Source organism: Lottia gigantea (genome assembly GCF_000327385.1).
Source record: "Lottia gigantea unplaced genomic scaffold LOTGIsca_50, whole genome shotgun sequence".
NCBI lineage: Eukaryota > Metazoa > Mollusca > Gastropoda > Lottiidae > Lottia > Lottia gigantea.
The window spans coordinates 874,709-891,734 of NW_008709716.1; the positions used below are offsets into that span (position 1 = coordinate 874,709).

The 17,026-nt window shown below is 36.2% G+C and overlaps 1 protein-coding gene across 1 annotated transcript in view; it reads left to right on the forward strand.

Annotated features, from left to right (window-relative positions):
• Positions 1-294: 294 nt before the first annotated feature.
• LOTGIDRAFT_165237 (hypothetical protein) overlaps positions 295-17,026 on the forward strand; it is a 35,791-nt gene continuing 19,059 nt past the window's right edge. Inside the window, exon 1 of the mRNA XM_009062241.1 lies at positions 295-488. Within this exon, the coding sequence (XP_009060489.1) occupies positions 398-488 (91 nt within the window). The 5' untranslated portion in view covers positions 295-397. The remainder of the gene's footprint in view (positions 489-17,026) is intronic.

Below are 17,026 nucleotides of genomic sequence, written 5' to 3' on the forward strand. Positions count from 1 at the left end.
AATAGATGCTTAAATACAATATTTCTGCATCTCTTTAACGTTTTATTCTTTGGCTTTCTTTTTAAAAAGGTCATGGTTCGTCATGCATTATACAGACAACATATGAGCCATGTATGTCATATATATTTGCCAATCAATGTACATCGATCACTTCAATGTGAATCAACCTTTACTAGTGCCATTGTTGGGCACGCGTCCAATACAGATCAGTATTGCGTATCTTGTTAGCTATAAACTATTGGATGTTGAATATATGAAGAACTTCTATCTATACCCGAGTCGAATACATATCAGTATATCGCAAGTCTAACCTGTAGGATATTTACTTTATACATCTTACACTGTTCCTGAAAGTAACCGGCACTACTGTGTGATTTTTGTTTCAAATTCAGTCAAAATGACACTGGACAAACCAGACATGTCCAACTTTCGAGTTATAGTTTTATTAGCTGTTGATGATACGGAATATTCGGAATATGCTTTTAATTGTAAGTACATTCTTTGATTCAATTTGATAGCTTGATACAAGTGTGCCATCTAATTATCCAATTTGGGGGCATTTATTCGATACATCCAAAATTATCTCTCAAGGATATAGAATGTTTCACGATTTGTCAGTTTGATGGTTTTGTACTGTGAACACAGTCTTACATGTATTATTTACATTATGATACAGTTTGTCAATTTCATTTAGGTTCAAAATATCTTATTTCAAGATCTTTGTGATTTGTCCTCCATATAAATTAGCCAATGTTCATCCCTCATAATAAAACCGAAAGTAGATATTAATTTATTGAATGAGTTTTAAATGTCAAACGATTAGAGGGTATTTATCCAAAAACATCAGAAGCATACAGAAGACATCGCTTATAAACCGAATAATAATTATGAGTCTGTAATACAATTGGAAGTCGCTGGCAGATCGCAGAACAGCAGAAAATCAGACACAAGGTCAAGTCGCATTACCAGTTGTCCATTTAAGTAGATATAAACTTCGTAAAAATAACAACAATATAATTAGCAAAGACCTTTAGACTACATTATATTCCGATGTAATTAAATGAGGATCAACAAATATTTATGTTCTAGAGCCACTGTTCAATTCTTATAGTCAATACTGTGAAAGATCGATTACAATGTGGATAAACAAGACTTTCCAAATGATTTCCAGTGAAATCAAACAACTTAAATATTATGTTTGTATGGAATTATTTTCATCTTCACGGTATTATATAGATTTTTACCTTATCTTCATCGATTTGCAGTCAGTCGCGTTGAACTATTTCATCAAATATATCAGATATAATTCCCCACACCCTCCTTGCCCCTCGTAGCTACAGCCTGTAAGTATAGCATCTAGTCATATGCTCAAACAATAAAAAATGATCAAAGTCTAATCTTGAATTCTGGTCCCCAAAAGAATCATTTAAAGAAAACTAAATAGCGAATATGAACCATTAGTTACTAGAACATAAAAACCCTATGAATATAATCAAAATATGGTATACTGAGGGATTGAAAACAGTTGAAACAAATAGAATGACTCTGACATTAAATATCAAGATTCTGTCGGTTTGAGGCAAATTAAATGCTTATTTCATGTTAACTAATCATATCTGCCATTCTCGATCAGCCCCTTTCGTCTGAAAGATATCGACATTTAATAATTAAATTGCTATTGTCGACAAAATTCTCGGTGCTTATCTGAACCGTGAAACTGGTACTAAGCTATTCAATAATATGATTATAGTTAAATGATAGCAGGAAGAGAATAATTAATAACCTGAAATTACTCTAGATAGTATTGCGTGTAAATTGCGTCGGCGGTTGGTATTAGTGGAGAGAATATCACTTTCATTTTCTGACTTGGCTTTATAAGTCGACATGAAACGGACTGTCAATTAGAGTTCATGCCCTTCACATGCGATGCTTGTGATAACTATGAGAACGTATCCAAACAATTGGATGGATGTAATTAAAGAGTGATTAAAAATGGTTGTTCAGAGTGTCGTTTTTCTACAATGTTTACAGATTACTTCTTACGGCACTGGATATCATTTGAAATGAATGATCGAATAGTACTCCAGGAACAAAAACAGCTTACGTTCATAAATCGAACATAGGTCTCAAGGCTCAAATGAATACCATTATCACTTCATCACCGACATTTTCTAAAAACATTTTCCTTGTTCTCTACAGGTCTTTTGTTCTGGTACCATTCAAATGACACTATTCATTATCCTTGTCTATATTTCTGCCCAGACGTAAGACTAACAATACATGAACTAATAAGGCTGATACTCTGTCTCTAAGGTATGTTTAAAACTGCCACAGATGAACTGATACGTCATGAATAATAAGAGAGATATGAGAAGACTAAGATGACTCTATACATGGTTATCATATCTCTGAATATACTTCTTTTACATCAAAATGTTATCTGATATCTGTGTTACTCTGAGCCGTTATAACCTATTATTGATGGTACCTTCCTATTGTAAGTTTAAAAGACTTGGGAAACCATTTCATTTTGTATCAGTTTGAGTGAGAATTAGACTAACGAATCTTTGACCAGAGCCGATGTCTTATACATAAATTGTTTTTGTTATTTAGTCTTTAGATCCAATGAAGAAAACGACATTTTACATTAGCAGAAATACAAAGATAATTTGACATCTAAGAGAATTAGATATGATTTGAATACAGACAGATTAGATATTCCCTTGACGAGGCCAATTAATTATAAATATATCAGTGTCTAAATGTTATATGTAAGTTAGTGGCAATTTGAACTTGTAAACAATATTAAGGAAGTCAATTAACAATATATATTTTCTGGAAGTTTTGATACTATAACGTTAATTGCAATATTACTAGTACTAGCAAAGCATTATCATTACTTTTTAACCAAATTTACGACTTTGACCATGTATGTTGTGGCAGATTCGGATCCCATATTCAGAATTTTATTAATATTTCGGTAAATCTCCCTCTTGTTAATGTAGAATATTTTCACACATAAAATGTTTCTGCAACAGGTCTATAAGTATAGTATTTAATTATTATTTATTTTTAATCAATACATTCGAACCGATGTTGTGATTACTGTCGTATATTCCTGCGTATTATCATTGGCACTTTGCTTTTCTGCAAAGCCACATTATCCACAGGTTGACGTATTGACATGCCGTTGTAATTGATAGTAGCAATATATATCCGATTATGGTTGATGAAGTTGTCTGACATGTGTTAAACAATCCACTAAAATCTTTTCGGAAACTTAAACCGGTTTTATTTTGTTGAGAGGAATAGCACACTGTTCTCCTTAATTTTGTTGTCTGCTGTGCTCTGCATTTTGCTTGAACGAATTCACTTTATTGAATTCGTGGATACAACATTCACCTGTTATTGAAATCCGATAACCATGGTAATAATTATTTTACATTAATGATATATTATAAAGGGTATTTTTATTGATAGATGTCAGGATAGTATCAATAAGAACGGATGAGTTATTGAATATAATGAAGCGATAAGGAAATGTTGAGTTCAGTTACAGATGCTTAATTAACCCATTACATGTGTTTTGTCAGATGGTAAATAAACGTAATGTATGGGATGGTATAGCGCAGTTTAAATCAATGGACTGTAGCTTCACATTGATTATGGTTATTAGTATTTTTGATCATTAAGGTAACTTTACCATATTACAAGTGAACGCCTTTGCGGTGAAAATATTGATCCTGATCTATAGTCTGTTCATATTGAAAAGTCTTTTATATGAAAAAAAGTTACGAAGTTCTTTAGACTGATGGATTCATATTATTTTACTTTCTGAGACAGTTACTTCTAAAAGCCGTCATTGATTGATTGAACAGACTAAAAAAGACTGTTCATCTCAATGGAAGCATTTTCATTAGTCTCAAGAGTATTTTGAGTTTTAAAAAGTAAATGTATGTCAGTGTATAATACGACACAAAATTCTAATTTAGGTAGTTCTTGATCGCTAGATTGATATAGTGTTCTTTATACCAGAGCAATAAATTATTGTATTTATAAAAAAGAGTCATGGTACAGTATAATATGTGGGTGGATCTAATTATATTCTCATACCGAGTTTAGACAAGTGAGTAGAGCTGAAGTAGGCTAACTCGTAAGTCTTGTATAAATATTATCATGTCATGTATACAATGAAAGAAACTGTACAGCTTTCTTTACAAAACACGTTTGTATATTTACATATATCACAGTGCCGTAACTACATCCAGGCAAATACCGATTTCGACAAAATAAGATAATAATAGAATTGATCAAATATATGCTTATTTGATGTCTACGATGTAGGTGAAATCTACCGAAAGCCTTACAAATAAAAAACATAACTGACTTCAAAGACAACTGGATTTTGCCTCACAAAAAACCTGGTTACGGCCATTTATCATCTTTGTTAAGATTCTCAAATCAGAAAGAAAATGGCGAATGAATGAGTAATGAGTGAATTGAACACATCACATACTCCATTCCGATCTATCGATAGATCTCTAATATTATGTTCAGTCGGTAGAACACTCAATCGTATCTCAAGGTTAAAAGAGCAAGCGTTTTACTCACTGAAGGATCATGTATGATTTACTATATTTCATTTATCTGTCTTGAAACGAATACGAGATAGATCCAACGACAGACAAATTTCTGTTCCATTGCAATTAGAAGCATGATTGTTTGTGTTTTCTGTATATAGTTACCATCTCTACCACCTTCCACAACTCTGAACAATAATATTAAGAGATAATGAAGAGAAGAGGTAAATAAAGCACAAGAAACTATATGATACTATTTTAGTGTAGTGATGTATGTTTGAGAGCATAAAGATATAGGTTAAAATTGTGATCAGGGTAATGTTTTACCCGGCTTTCATTCCAACTAGCTGTTATCAAGGTAATAATCTGGTAAAGTAATTGCTTCCAAACGAGATCGTTTTCAAGTAGAATTTTGTAGTCGCATCTGACCCAGAAAATGTTACTTCTCTATCAATATATTTTTGTAGGTTGCAGTCGTAAATATTATGATTTCGATCATTCGTGCTCAATAGCAGAATTGAACAATATTTCATATCTGTTTGAAGAGTTGATGATATGTGTTCATGGAGTCGATGAAAGCACTATTCATAAGAGTTATAAGAAGCATTTAATATATGTTTATATAGATAGTAGACCAACGCTTGAACTTTTGTTCCCATCCCAATGATCAAAAGGAGATCACAGACCGAATACACCTTGATATCTTAGTAATTGAACAGATCGGTAGTATCAGACTAATTCCCCGATTCTTGGATTGGGCAATGCAATCCCTTCATAATCCGAAACAATCGGATACATGTATATCATATTCACCTCCTCTCTAAGTAAATAAAGCTTATTACAGATAATCCTTTCAAAGGGTTCCAATATGGCCTTCAATAAGTTTTTGTTTTGTCTCTGTTGTTACTTATGTGAACTAGGAAATAAACTCAACCCCGGTGCAGCATTTGTATTTGAAGTGAACGATTGTTTCCACCTTCTTGCCAATATCTGCCACATCATTTAGAGAAAATTAAATTGATGTTACAAGGGTTTGATATATTCCGACATTGAAATAGATTTATAGCACTGGATATATACAAATCTGTGTGGCAAATTTAAAATTATTCCAAATAGATCTTTTATGTATATATATTTCTTTGGTAAATATCTTAATTCTTTTAATGATATACACACCACATGTTTATCAACCGATGCAACGTTTATCATTCGAAATGGGGTGGCATTGACAGACAAATTCCACAACACATATAATTGTTTATGAGGTTTTTCCTGTATTGCGGTCAAGTTTTACTTAGTTGTTAGCGTTTGTCAGTAGGGAGAGTATTAATACTTAAATGCACTTTGTCTGCAAAGAATCAAAATAAAGTTAGAAATGGCATTTGTTTTCAGAAGATTTCAACCAGAAACAATGGGCAATCAATGTCTATCGTGATTGAAAGTAGACAGCTCTCAGATCCGGATCTAGCGTTGAGTTTTATCCTCATACAGATGTGAGGATGCTGTTCGTAGACTATAGGATTTAGTATGTAGGAAAGGGTCAAACCGCAATTTAGACATATTAACAATTGACAAGGAACTTTGGCATAAAACAGTAATTGAATTCGACTGGTCTGACTTTGTCGGAAACAAATAATGAAAGGCTCGTCAATATTGATAATAGATCTCGTGATTCTACAGGTTTTATCTACATGGATCAATTGTCTCATGCCCTCTGCTATCAATAATTAGACAGGGTATTTAGCACGCAATGTAAATCTCAACCATTCCCTTTTCTATGGTATTGTTTGTTTTCTGTCCTACATCCCACATTTCTTGATTCTCTGATTTCCCATGGGAATTTCTTATATAATTGTTATGTGCCTGCCTACCGTTATAATGATAATAACGCGATCTTAATCTAAAAAAGGCCAGTTTTCATTGATATATTCTTGTCTAGGAATGAGAACAAATGGTATAAAGGAATACCAACTTTTCACGGAAAGTCATGCCACAAAGACAGAACATGGATCATCTAGTGATCATCGTTCATGATCGATAACAATGTCTTGAACTTATTAAGCTATTCGTTAATAGCCTTCATAATTTTCAAACCTTCTATTTCTGGAAACAGCAAATTTGTCTGGGATTCATATCTTACAACGGAAGTTGAACACATAAATTTTATTACGTAAGTTTGTTTTATTTGAATGATATGTACCCATTACTCTCATCTGATCTCTACATTGTACCAATAGTCGTTAGGATGGGACGATGAACGGAGGTCCCGTGTGCTACAGGCTATTCGCGTTAAAGAACCTTTGACAGTTGGAAATCGAAAAGGAGCAGGCTAATGCCAGGCTAATTTCCCTCATTGCATCCTGCACGGCGTTGCCCGTCTTCATTAGCACACATGATTCTGAAAAGTAGGGCATAAAACTACATTCAATTCACATCATTTACTACACTGTACCAATTGAACAGTTAAAGACTCGGGGTTCATTTATTTCTGATGTCCGTCCATGTAACAAGGTGAAAAATAAAGATAAAAACCAATATATGCACAATTTGCTGCAAACAAAATGAAATGGAAAAGAGTAAGACAGTCGTGTTGAAAAGGACATTAGAACGTCAAGCAATTTTCTCATTAGGCCTATTAAAGTGAGTTTTCTACGAAATACTCTATCAGGTTAAGAAATGGATTCTGATCAATAACTTTATAGTTGCACATTTTGTTGATAATTCCCTGATATAAGATAATGGGGACGGAATTTGAAACACTATTTTGCAGGAAATGGCAATTAAATGTACCGGAAAACATTATCTCTCCTGTGGAACTGTAACATATAAAATCAATCCCATTTCCATGCTGGAAAAAGGATACAAAAAATAGTATTATGTTTCTATTCTGTCATATTGACATAACGTTAAGCCGACAACATACTAAATGTCTTTAATGTGAAAACATCAAATTTCAGAGTTGATAACAGTATAGCGATGCCAGTGAACCAACATAATTCGTTGTTGCGAGTCTTTTTAAATCAAAACATTAATTGAAGTGAATATAACCAACTTAAATTGGAACTTGGGCATCGACCGAGCAATAGAACGACTGTAAGGACGACCTGACATAAAGTCAGCACGACATGGAAACAGTTTTTGCTCAATTATGTGTTACCACAAAACATATGATAGCAATGTGATATTGAGCTGACAAAAGCGTAACAAGTTACACACTGTCAACATATCTGATGAAAAATTACGAAACTTGGGATGATTTGGCTAGAAAACAACATCAAGCTTGATTGATTATCCCTGTAGAAAATGACGTTTGCTTCTTACTCATTCCACAGTGCATGGTATATTGCCAGCCTTAAAGGGACAGATTTAATCTTGAATATATGTATATAGTATCCAGAAGTACTAGAAATGTACGAAAATAGCATAATTACATTAAAAATACTTCGAACTAGGAATTTTACTCACTTTTCCTATTTATGCCTTTTCTATATATCAAATTTCGACGGTGAGGTTTGAACACTATAACTGATTGACTTAGCTAAGAAAAAAAAATCCCATTTCTGACAGGCCTATCTGTCCCTTTAAAATGCTAAGAGATTCCATACAGGTACACGTAGTTTGAGAAACATGTCCCATTAGAAAACATTTCTAAATGTACTCCCACCTATCACGTTTATAGCGACAGAATCTTCTTCATTTTCTACTTAGATAAAATGATTTTCGTGTTTCAAGCCAATTTCGTTTGTAAGTGTTTATATGATCATGTCCCTGATGGGAGGTTTGGTATTAGATTTAACCTTTTTGGTGCTGGAAATAAAACTGTATTGAGATGCAATAGAGATAAGTGGTATTTTAGAAAACTGACTATTTTTAATTGATAACTGAGCTGTAAGGTGTAAGATTGTTCTGATATTAATTAAAAATCTGTAAAGTAGATAAGTTTGATTACAGATTCAAATCGTGCCGATTCAATAAACAGACTTCTTATCAGGAGTAGTTAAACATGCATAGAAAATATAAAATATTTCATATTAAACGCGAAGAGAGGCACAGCATGGTAGGCGTGAACAAATAAGTGAACCTCAAAATGGTCTGCATTTCGATCTTGTAGTATTTTCTCTTTAAAGTTTCAGAAATTATATCATGCGCCCTGGTTATTCAATCCTACTGATTCAATAAACAGTTCCTTATCTGAAACCGACAAGAATCATTATGAAGATAGTCATAGGCTGTGATTAAGATAGCTTTTACTAACAATCGTGCTGTAATCTGGTACCCAGGGGTGTGAATATAACTTAAGATCATTGGTTTTAATTATGAACTCGAATAAACGCCAATTAAACATCGTGTACAGTGTATTACCGATTCGCGGCTTTCTTAAAAGAGTTCAACAAGAGTAATTATAAATAATACACGATTCTCCGCACCTTTAACAATGGGCAAGTTATGCCATGTAGTTCGGTACCTTGGATTAGAAAAGCATAAGCCTTTCACCTCCACGCTAGCAAAATTGCACTTACCAAAAGTTGCTGATTTGTGTTAAACGAACACTGTGAAAACCAACACTGGGCTAAGGTTTTGGTGGTTTAAATCCATATCAATGTAAATTTATTACCATTCATATAAACGTTTCGACTCACATTACGCTTTACACGCTGACTCGATTTCGTATGATTTAGTGATGGGTGGTTGCTCCTTGAATTTAGTAGTTTGATGTTTTAACCCCCTGATGCTCAGTCAGAAAGTGAAATGTGGCCAATAATGTCAAATAAACAGAACTTAACTTCTAATCTGAACTCTATACTCCCAATTAAAAGTAAATAGTCTAACATTAATAATTATTGTTGTTTAAGGGATTCTTTAAATACTCAAAAGCTTGAAACTGTCCGTCAATGTTTGTGACTTTAATTCATTTATTAGATTATCAAGAAAAATAATGTAACAGTTTCCTTGTTAAACAGCACATGGGGAATAAACCATTTCTATTACCTTATAAGAACACTACTGGGTTTTTCTATAATAGGTCCAAATTGAAATCGATTCGGAAGTAAAATCACTTATAACATGTTCTAACTTCGTTGTAATGTTATAAAGGTATTGTATTCTATTTAATTTGGGTGTCTGTAAAGACCGTGATGTACAATTAAATCAGACATATTATCTCAAGTAATTTCAGAGCGATAAACTCATTAACAGAAGTTTTATGGCTAATTCAGATTGAATTTCAACAAAAGATACGAAATGAAGAAACAAAGATTACATAATATAATCTGTGTACAACTTATATTTTATAATCTAATGTCATTCAAATAGATTCTAGTCGTTTGAACTGACCACGAAGATTACTACGTACTTCTAAGCTAGATATTAAAATCAGTTGTGTATGCCAACAGGGTTAAGTCTTTTGCCTACTTGACTCTTCTCTTAACAATTTTTGCCATTTAGCGTAAAGCCACAATATTTTGACTAACTTGATCCCTTGTAATGACTTTTTATATACATAATTATTTTGTGTATAAAAAAAATATTTTCATTTCTGGTGCTACTTGGTGGGATAGGTGGGATATGGAGAAGAAGAAAATAGGCTGAGAAGATATAGTGTGTACAGTGTTTGAGCCTAATTTTGTGTTACAGTTTTTATTATCGACCATTTCTAGAGCAGGAGCCCAGAGGGGTCAGCCTAGCTGAAAAAATAACCAATTCTTATATGTATCACTATTCTCCATGGACATTCCCTTTAAAGGAAATGGACGTCTGCCGGGCATGTATTGGTGGGTGTGGCCAGGAGAGGTCAAAGAAGAGTACCATTAAGATAGGCTAGTTCAGCTTGTCAAATAACTAATAGAAACTAGTACCAAAGTGGTCAGCATACAGCCATATACTATAAATGACTTTTGCCAGACATTTCCAGTGGTGGACTGTGTCCGCCAGACAATGATATCCGATACAAGAAAATTGAGCTAAATCAGCTTAGGAGCTAACTGCATGAAACCTTTTGTAAAATCTTCGTCTTTAACATGTGAATCAAGAATGACCACTGCCAGACATTTTCTGTGGTGGAAAGCCCCTGCCAGACGACCCCATGTGACCCCACCCTCTAAAATGACCTAGGTTAGCCCATGAGCTAACCGCATGAAACCTTTTGTAAAATCTTCGTCTTTAACATGTGTATCAAGAATGACCACTGCCAGACATTTTCTGTAGTAGAAAACCCCTGCCAGACGCCCCCAAATGACCCCACCCCCTAAAATAACCTAGGTTAGCCCATGAGCTAACCGCATGAAACCTTTTGTAAAATCTTCGTCTTTAACATGTGTATCAAGAATGACCACTGCCAGACATTTTCTGTGGTGGAAAACCCCTGCTAGACGCCCCCAAATAACCCCACCCCCTAAAATAACCTAGGTTAGCCCATGAGCTAACCGCATGAAACCTTTTGTAAAATCTTCGTCTTTAACATGTGTATCAAGAATGACCACTGCCAGACATTTTCTGTGGTGGAAAACCCCTGCCAGGCGCCCCCAAATGACCCCACCCCCTAAAATAACCTAGGTTAGCCCATGAGCTAACCGCATGAAACCTTTTGTAAAATCTTCGTCTTTAACATGTGTATCAAGAATGACCACTGCCAGACATTTTCTGTGGTGGAAAACCCCTGCCAGACGCCCCCAAATGAGCCCACCCCCTAAAATAACCTAGGTTAGCCCATGAGCTAACCGCATGAAACCTTTTGTAAAATGTTTGTCATTGTTTCGTGTATCAAGAATGACCACTGCCAGACATTTTCTGTGGTGGAAAACCCCTGCTTGACATTTATAATAATTCTGAAAAGAAAATATTAAAAAAGTGACCATGTTAGCTAATGGTTTAATTTTATGATATTGTGGTCTGAAAATGTTATCTATACCATTAGAATGGCTTCCCTGGAAATAAAATGGAGGCCTGAATTGAAAGGCCTTTCTGTCACTTTTACACTCAAAGAAAACGGTAAGTAGTTGTTTTTTTAATACGTCTCAGTATTACCACAAGACGGCATTTACCTCTTTGTGCACCTATATTGAAACTGAGGTAATAGACAACAAGCGATCTGTCTTAGTCTCCGATTTACTAGACGTGTACAAAGTTGAGTTTACAGGTATTGGGGGTGAAAGGGCAGACATTGTGACCTACACAGCTCAGAATCTTCTCAGAAAGATTAATGACAAGTTAGGATCAAAAATCAATACCAAGTTAGCTGATTATCGGAAGGGAAACTTCATTCACAGTTGTACTGTAACAGAAGATGCCAGAGCCCAACTTCATGAGGATGCTGAACGACACCAAGAGGATGACAAATTACGATGGGCAGCTCTTCATATTCGTTCAAAGATAATGCAGCTGCCAAAATTTAAAACTCCGAATCCCACAACAGTGCAAAATTTGAAGGAATGTGCCCAAGAAATACCAGAGCAGTTGGATCTCTTTTTCAGGAGTCTCTCCTCTGTGGATTGACAAAAAGTCCCCAAGGCTCATTCAAGGATACAATAGATCGCAAGGTGACTGCAATGGCTTCTGATGCAATTTACAATGTTTCTCGTGGTACAGTTAAACCATGGAAGCACATTGCTTTGGGTCTTGGCTTAGCATCTCTCACCGGATCCAAGCTATCCAAGCAGATTTTAAACAGAGCGGGACACAGCATCAGTTACAGTGAAACAAAAGGTCTGGAGACAGAATTTGCATATTCAGTAGAATCTGATGAACGTAAGACTCCTGATGGTATTCGACTTGAACCAGGTTTAGCAACTGCCTGTGTCTGGGACAACAATGATGCCAACATAGAAACATTAAATGGCAAAGAAACATTACACGCCACTGTCGGTCATACATACCAGAATATTTTGCAGCATGACAGAGAAACAAAAAACATTCCAATAGAATTTCGAGATGGAAGGAACCGACGAAGGTTTGTTGGAAGTCAACGAGAGATACCCCCATTTAGGAAACCTCTCAATACGGCTATGTTTGTCACGAGTGCTAATATGTCTGAATCTTCCAACGCAATTACAGCTGAATCTACAGATACGGCTGAAACATCCAATATGATTACATCTGAATCTACAGAACCAAATGTAATCCAGAGGAAAGTAAAACTGGCAATGAAAGCACTGGATCTCTGTTGGCTTTGGAAATTGTTTGAGGGCAACACACCACTGTATGCTGGATTTATCAGCATGTACATCAAGGATGTCTTACCGATGCAACGAATTTGCTACATGGACCCTATATCTAGATCGCCAACTAACAATGATGTAGTCAAAGAGACAATGATCCGCACCATGAATGTTGCAAGGGAAACAGGACAAGATTATTCCATTGTTACCTATGATTTGGCTGTGGCTTTGAAAGCATACTCTATACAAGCAATAGAAAGTCCAATGTTTGACAACCTGTTAATCATGCTTGGTAATTTTCATGTTGAACTAGATTTCTACGGTGCAGTTGGCACACTGATAAATGAAACAGGAATAGAGTTCATACTTACAGAGGCAGACATCCTTGCTGAAGGATCAATGATGGGATTCATCAAAGGCAAATTTTACAACTGCTGCACAAGAATTCATGAATTGCTGGCAAATGTCTTGGAGCAGAAGCTATATCAACGTTTTCTTCTGGACTTACCCGAAGAAGAATATGAGTCAGTCGTACTAGTGATGCACACATTACCTTCAAATGCAAGCCAGGCAGAAGTGCATCTTTTAGATCCAGTTGTATTGCAGCATCTTGAGAAGTATGAGGAATTCTTCCAGATGATTATTGATGGTAGCCAAGGACCAACAGCTCAATTCTGGGCAACTTACATCTTCCTCATCAATCGTCTGCACAGAGAGTTGCAGAGATGTGTGAAGACAAATGATGTCAATAGTTATATCAATGTGTTTCCAATGATACTTGGTGTATTCTTCAGCCTCAATCGTCCTAACTATGCCAGATGGGGAACGCTTTTCCTTCAGAAGCTGAAATCATGTGACCCTAAGTTGATTGAGATTTTGGAAAAGGGTGCATTTTCGGTCAGACGTACTACCAAACATTACAGTAGATCAGCTGTTGACCTGTCTTTAGAACAGTCTGTGAACCGTGATGCAGCATCTCAAATGAAAGGGATTGTCGCATTCAGAAACTGCCATGCGAAGGTGGTCGTTAAGCATGACCCAGAGAGCTATGGCTGTAACTGAGTTAAGAACATTAGCTGGGCTGGAACTAGGGGAAACTGCAGCTGCCCAGTGTCGTCCTTCAAGAATAAAAAAGGACAACAGTCAAATGGCAGCATTGAGTGCAAAAATTGATGAATTTTGCAATCCTTTCAAAAGTGAAACTTTAGGTTGCTTGGTCAATGTTGCCACTGGTCAAGCAGCATCAAAGGACACTGCATCATATCTGCTGAATACACTGAAAAGGGGTGAGGATGCAAGGGAAAAATTCTTACATGAATGGGACAGCAACAAAAATCGCTTTCTTCAACCAGTCAAACGTACACGAGTACAAAACTTTGCTGCTGAAAATGTCAAGAAGAAAACCAAGTCACCGGCCTTACAGGGAGCAAAGACAAACGCTGAAAGCCTAAGGGATATGTTTATACGTATGATTATTGTTGTTGCAGAGGAGACAAACTTTGATCTAAAAAATGTTCTCTCCTACCCAATTACTACATACCCATTATCGCTTGCACATTGTGATGGGACCCATGTTAAAACTAATAAATCGGTACTTCTGAAGAAACTGGAGTCCCTACAGACTGAACCTGTCACAGAGTCGGAGATTCCAAGGAATTATGTTCATGTCTATGATGGTGGCCTTCTTCTCCATTCGATCCTCACGCAAACAAACATAGGCGCATCCTATGGATCAATTGCTAGGACAATATTGTCAGCAGTCTGTTCATATGATACAAATGAAGCACACGTTTGTCTTGACAAATATGTAGAGAATTCCATCAAAGACAGTGAGAGGAGACTACGAGGGGCCGTTGATTCTGTCTGTGTCATAACAGGGCCAGAACAAACAATACGCCAAAGTGGACAAAAACTTCTTACCAATGGAGTTTTCAAGAACGAACTTGCAAAATTTCTTCTCAAAGAATGGGGAAAAGATCACTATTGGAACATCGTCAGGGGAAAGACTCTGGTTGTTTCATATGGCGGAGAGTGCTTCCAATACGTCCCAAAAGAACTCCAGCAAATCTCCGTGACGAGGCCACCACACCTTCAAGGTGACCACGAAGAGGCCGACACACTAATTGCATTTCATGTTGCAAATATCACGGCGGACAATATCATTGTGAGAGCATCAGACACTGATGTCTTAGTGATACTGATTGGTGCACTTGGACAGAAACGCCCAGAAGTAAGATGCATGGTCAATATCATCATGGACTGTGGGATGGGAAACAGCAGAAGATATATCAATGTAAAAAACATGATATTCTTGAGCACCGCAAATCTGGAATGTCAAGAGCCCTCCCTGGATACCATGCCTTCACTGGGTGTGACTTCACATCAGCCTTTTACAGGTTAGGCTATACATGTTATTGTCAAAATATAATACTAAGCACTATTTTCACATTCTCGTTCCAATTTCACATATTTTATTATTGATTTTATTATTGATAATGAACCTATTTGCTTTGCAAGGACAGTTGGATGTAAAAAACACACAATGTGTTCAGGTATAGATAGCAGACTAGCAAGATACTAAGCATTGATAGTATTGTTGTTATTCAATATACATGTGATACTCAATTAGAAGTGGACAAATGTATAAATTTGTTTTTTGTTTTATAGGAAAGGCAAGACAAAGGCCCTAGATATCATAGAGAAAGACGATAGTGGTCGTTTTGTTGAAGCATTTATCAGCATGGGAGATGCACGTCACACGGTTGATTTTGATGTCATATCAGAATTTGTCTGCTGCATGTATGCCCAAAGTCAGACTCGCGACATTGATGAAGCACGCTACAACAAATTGATGCAAATGACAGGCAAAGTTCAAAAGGTATTAACTGAAATTGATATAATTACCTGCCAGCTAAATTTAGACTTATTGTCATAGCAGTCATGAAATGCTTATTTCTAATGACATATTTAATTGTCTTTCAGGATAATCCGCTGGCAAACGTCAAACGTATCGACTGTGCATTGCTTCCACCCACTCGTAAAACGCTAGAGATGAAGATCAGCCGGTTGCAATATGTTACAGTGTTGTGGACCCTTGCTACAAAAGCTTGTCCAGGAGATGGTTTGTCAATGACACACTCCTGAAACCAATCTGGTTCCATGGGCATGCGATTCCTGGTAGTCTGTTCTCAAGGTGGCAACAGAGTGGTAGACAATGACACTGATGAAACAACGATTATCACTGGTAGTGGGTCCGAAACTGTTCAATTGAGTGATTCGGATGATGAACCGTGGACTGAGGATTCAGATTCAGACCAAGATGAAGAATAGAAGCACTATACTTATTACTTACAACTTTACATTTTCCCATAATGTTAATGAATAGAAAGACATTATATCAGAACGCTCACATTAAAAAAAAAAAGAGTATCCAATTAGTATATCAAAAAGGTTTAGTTAATCCATGCTAGTGAATGTGATAACTTTTTTGATATATTCAGTATATTCATAAACATAATTTAAACTTGTTAGTGTTTGGGGTTGGGGTCACTTATGGCGTCTGGCAGGGGTTTTCCACCACAGAAAATGTCTGGCAGTGGTCATTATTGATACACGAAACAATGACGAACATTTTACAAAAGGTTTCATCCAGTTAGCTCATGGGCTAACCTAGGTCATTTTATGGGTAGGGGTCACTTGGGGCATCTGGCAGGGGCTTTCCACCACAGAAAATGTCTGGCAGTGGTCATTCTTGATACACGAAAAACAATGACGAACATTTTACAAAAGGTTTCATCCAGTTAGCTCATGGGCTAACCTAGGTCATTTTATGGGTAGGGGTCACTTGAGGCGTCTGGCAGGGGCTTTCCACCACAGGAAATGTCTGGCAGTGGTCATTCTCGATACATGAAACAATGACGAACATTTCACAAAAGGTTTCATGCAGTTAGCTCATGGGCTAACCTAGGTCATTTTAGAGGGTGGGGTCACATGGGGTCGTCTGGCAGGGGCTTTCCACCACAGAAAATGTCTGGCAGTGGTCATTCTTGATTCACATGTTAAAGACGAAGATTTTACAAAAGGTTTCATGCAGTTAGCTCCTAAGCTGATTTAGCTCAATTTTCTTGTATCGGATATCATTGTCTGGCGGACACAGTCCACCACTGGAAATGTCTGGCAAAAGTCATTTATAGTATATGGCTGTATGCTGACCACTTTGGTACTAGTTTCTATTAGTTATTTGACAAGCTGAACTAGCCTATCTTAATGGTACTCTTCTTTGACCTCTCCTGG